Raw genomic sequence first — 4,247 nt, forward strand, 5'->3', positions numbered from 1 at the left:
AGCCGTCGCCCCGGTCGAAGCAGGGGTCCGCGACCATGCCTGGGCAGGACAAGAGTGCGAAATTCCCAACTTCAAAGGCTCCTCTCTCGGCCATTTTCCACTCGTTTCGGCTGATTTTTGGACGAGCGATCATCTCTCGGAACGGTCTCGAAGCGTGGATGCTTTTCCCAGAACGCGCGCGCGCGGAACACTCACGTTGAAGCGACGTTGAATCACCCTTGTCCTGCCCTGGACCATGCGGCACGCGCACGCGACCCAGTGCAGGACGACGACGATGACGAGCGCCGCGCGGAGCACGGACAGCGTCTTGAAGGACAGGTGCAGCCGGTTCGCCCACCAGTGCAGCAACCGCCCGACGCGCGCCACCCGCAGCAGCTTCAGCAGCCGCAGCACCTTGAGCGCGCGCAGCAGGCGGAAGCTCCGGAACGCGCCCGCGTCCAGGAGCTCGTAGGGCAAGATCGACAGCACGTCCAGCGCGAACCAGCCCCGCAGGTAGCGCCTCGCGATGGCCGCGTGCGACAAAATCCACCGCGACCGCTTCGGGTCGAAGATGGCCGTGTTGAAGACGACGGCCATGTCGAGCAGGAAGTAGCCGTCGACGAACCGGTTCAGCGCGAACATCAGGACGGCCGACGACGCGCAGTCGGACCCGAGGCAGCGCCAGCCGTTGTCGTCGGCGAAGAAGGCGAGCTCCGTCGGCGTCACGAGCGCCGCCCAGGCGATGAAGGGCGCCATGAGGCCCTCCCAGAGCATGTAGATGCGCGACTCCGGGTTGAAGACCTTGACGAGCCGGCTCTGGCGCGGGAACTCGTCGTAGTTCCCGAAGTGCATGTTGCGGCTGTACATGTCGGAGAACTTCTGCTTCACGCGGCGCACGGACTTGATGGCCTTGGCCTTGGCCTCGTCGAGGGACCGCCGGCTCTGCTGGCGGCGGAGGCTCTTCCTCTCGTCCGACGACGGCCGGCCGGACCCGTTGCGGACTTTGCCGGCCTCCTTCTCCTCCGCTGCGTAGACCTTGCCGGCGGCCATGGCGGGTCCGGCGCAAGGGAGCAGCCCCTACTCACTCAGCGCGCCATCGACTCGTTGTTGAGAGGCAACAACCCCCCAAAGGTCGATATTGCAGATCTCTTGGCGCGATGGGGGGTCGAAACTCGAGCCTCGGGAGCCGTAAATGCCGGCCTGCCGGCGTCGCCACGTCGCCAAAAACATTCGCTTTCGCGACGCTGCCCGGAGACGTGCAATGCGCCGTGCTCGCGGGGTTGCCGGCGTCGGATTTGCGGCGCATTTCACTGTCTTGCAAGGTAATCCGCGCGCGCATCCGCTCGCCGGCGTTCGCGAAGGCCCGCGCGGCCACCATGGACTGTGCGCGCGCGCTCGTCGCCGTGGACGTCGTGATGCCCGGTCGCGCTCGCGACCGGGAGTGCACGCGCGTGACGGGCGCCGCGCCGGATGCCGGCCTGCTCATCTCCGGCGGCGGCTACGGTCCGGACGTCCAGGAGACCACGGCGTGTTGGCTCCTCTCGGACGGCGCCGCGCGGAGATGCGCGCCGATGCCCGGCGATCGCACGTTTTACTCGGGCTGCGCGTGGCTCGGCGAGGAGATGGTCGTCATCGGCGGGCAGATGCGGGACGATGGCGGATACGACCGAGACGACGTGGACACAGACGAAACCGCGGAGGTCTGGGCGTATCACCCCGGCCGTGACGCGTGGCGCGAGCTTGCGCCGCTTCCGATCTTCGGCGGACTCGGCACGTGTGCCTGCGGCGTCGTCGCTGGCCGCCTGGTCGTTTGCGGCGGCGCGGGAACCGACATCGGCCTCCTGATCAACGACGTTGCGCACGCTTATGATGCCGACCGCGACGCGTGGCAACGGATCGAGGACATGCCGGGTGGTGGGCGCTACGGCATCGCGTGCGCGGTCCACGACGGCAAGCTGCTCGTCGCCGGCGGCCGCGCGCCGTATGGCGAAAGACTTGACGAATTGTACATCTACGACGGCACTACCTGGACGCAGGGACCGAACATGCCCCGGGGCGGCAGCCACAATCGAGGCGTGGTCCTGGACGGCAAGTTCTACGTCATGGGCGGCTTTTGGGAAGCGGATGATTCGCGTGGCGTCCTCGTCTACGACATCCGCGACGGTACTTGGGAGGACGGCCCACGGTTGAATCTATGCATCGGCCCCATCGGAGGTGCTGTCGCCTACGACGGCATGATCGTCGTCCTTCCGTCGCGGCGCACCGGCGCAGACTACGCGGAGGAGTCCAAGATCGCGGAGGACCGCCTCTATGCGTGGTGGCCAGCCCTTGGGGCCGGAATTGGCCACAGCTGGGTCGAACTCTACGACATCCCCGCGCCCATCCACCCGTCGACCGCGCCCGCCTTCTGCGCGGTCGACGGTGGCAAGGCCATGCCTCCTGCCATGCTCCTTTAAGTTGAACAGCATCAGGCTCATGATGCCGAGATCTCGCGGCGCGCCGGAGAGCGCTCTCTCATTCGAACAGAGCGGCAGCACCCGCCCTCGTCGCGCTCGACCAACGATGCCGCCGCGCAAGTCCTCGACGGGCAGCAGCGATGGCAAGAAGCAGACGACGCTCTCATCCTTCTTCAAGAAGGCGTCGGCGACGCCCAAGCCCGCCAAGGTGCGGCCCGGGTCCGAGGTCGTCGGGAAGCGGCTCAAGGTCTGGTGGCCCGCCGACGGCGCCTGGTACGCCGGGCGCGTGGCGTCGCTGACCGCCGGGGGCGCGACGCACGAGGTGCGCTACGACGACGGCGACGTCGAGGCCGTCGACCTCGCCGTCGAGAAGTACGAGTGGCTCGCCGACGAGGCGTCGCCGTCGGCCGTCGCGTCGACGCAGGCCTACGACGGCGGCAAGCGCGCGCCGGCCGCCGCCGGGGGCTCGGCCGCGAAGCGCGCGAAGCGCGCCGCGTCCGACGACGACGACGACGACGCCATGGACGACGGCGACGACGGCGACGACGGCTCGGACTACGACGGCGGCGGCGGCGAGGGCGCCGCGGACAGCGCGGACGACGACAGCGACGACGACAGCGAGGAGGAGGCGCCCAAGCCCAAGGCGCGGAAGCGGCGCATCGTCGTCGAGAGCGACGACGACGACGACGGCGACGCCGCGGCGCCGCCGAAGAAGAAGGCGCCGTGCCGCATCTCGACGGACGTCGCGGCCCGCGGCTCCGCGGCCTTCGACGCGTCGGCGTTCCACGACAAGTACCGCAAGCGGAGCGGCGGCTCCGAGGCGTCCGCGCCCGTGTCCGCGGAGAAGGCGCGGTCCGCGGACGACGACGACGAGCCCCTCGTGAACCACGACGCGGGCGACGACAAGGCCCGCTCCGTCTTCCCCGCGGGCTGCCACCTCCACGACACGGACCCGGGCTACGCCTTCGCCGGCGCCGACCGCCGCGACGCCGCGGGCCTGCGGCCCGGCGACGCCGGCTTCGATTGCCGGACGCTGAAAGTGCCCAAGGACTGCGCGGTCTACCGGGGCAAGGGCCTCAGCGAGGTCCAGCGCCAGTGGTGGGCCGTCAAGTCGACGCACTTCGACTGCCTCCTCTTCTTCAAGATCGGCAAGTTCTACGAGATGTACCACATGGACGCGGACGTCGGCGTCCGCGACGGCGGCCTCGTCTACATGAAGGGCGAGCAGGCTCACTCCGGGTTCCCCGAGCTCGCCTACGGCAAGTACGTCGAGGCCCTCGTGGCCAAGGGCCACAAGGTCGCGCGCGTCGAGCAGACGGAGACGCCCGACGGCACGAAGCTGCGGGTCGAGCGGCTTAAAAAAAAGGGCCGGAAGCCGTCGTCCGCGGAGAAGACGATGCGCCGCGAGGTCTGCAGCGTCGTCACGCCGGGCACGCGGACCTACTCCGTGCTCGACATGCGCCTCGAGAAGGACGGCGGCGGCTTCGAGCCCGTGGCCGGGCCCACGCTCCTCGCGGCCGTCCGGGAGCGCGAGGTCGACGGCGTTTTCACGTACGGAGTCTGCGTGTGCGACGCGCCCACGGGCACGTTCACGCTGGCCCAGTTCGAGGACGACGCCATGCGCACGCGCCTCCGGACGCTCCTGGCGGACAAGGCCTGCGCGGAGGTGCTCGTGGAGCGGGCCGCGGCCGCGTCCGATTTGGTGGACGTCGTCCGCCGGTCGACGACGGCCGCCGTGGAGAGCCTGGCGCCGGGCGCCGAGTTCTGGGGCGCGGACAAGACCGTCGACGAGCTCGACGCGTCCGGCGCCTT

General features: G+C 69.4%; 1 protein-coding gene across 1 annotated transcript in view; it reads left to right on the top strand.

Moving 5' to 3' along the window:
* Window positions 1-2,527: 2,527 nt before the first annotated feature.
* The window catches only part of AURANDRAFT_71064 (hypothetical protein), a gene marked incomplete at both ends in the record, with an annotated part of 4,164 nt that continues 2,444 nt past the window's right edge, over window positions 2,528-4,247 (top strand). The window contains one exon of the mRNA XM_009036119.1: window positions 2,528-4,218. Coding sequence (XP_009034367.1) covers window positions 2,542-4,218 — 1,677 coding nt within the window. The remainder of the gene's footprint in view (window positions 4,219-4,247) is intronic.

This window comes from Aureococcus anophagefferens (assembly GCF_000186865.1).
Source record: "Aureococcus anophagefferens unplaced genomic scaffold AURANscaffold_4, whole genome shotgun sequence".
Taxonomy (NCBI): domain Eukaryota; class Pelagophyceae; order Pelagomonadales; family Pelagomonadaceae; genus Aureococcus; species Aureococcus anophagefferens.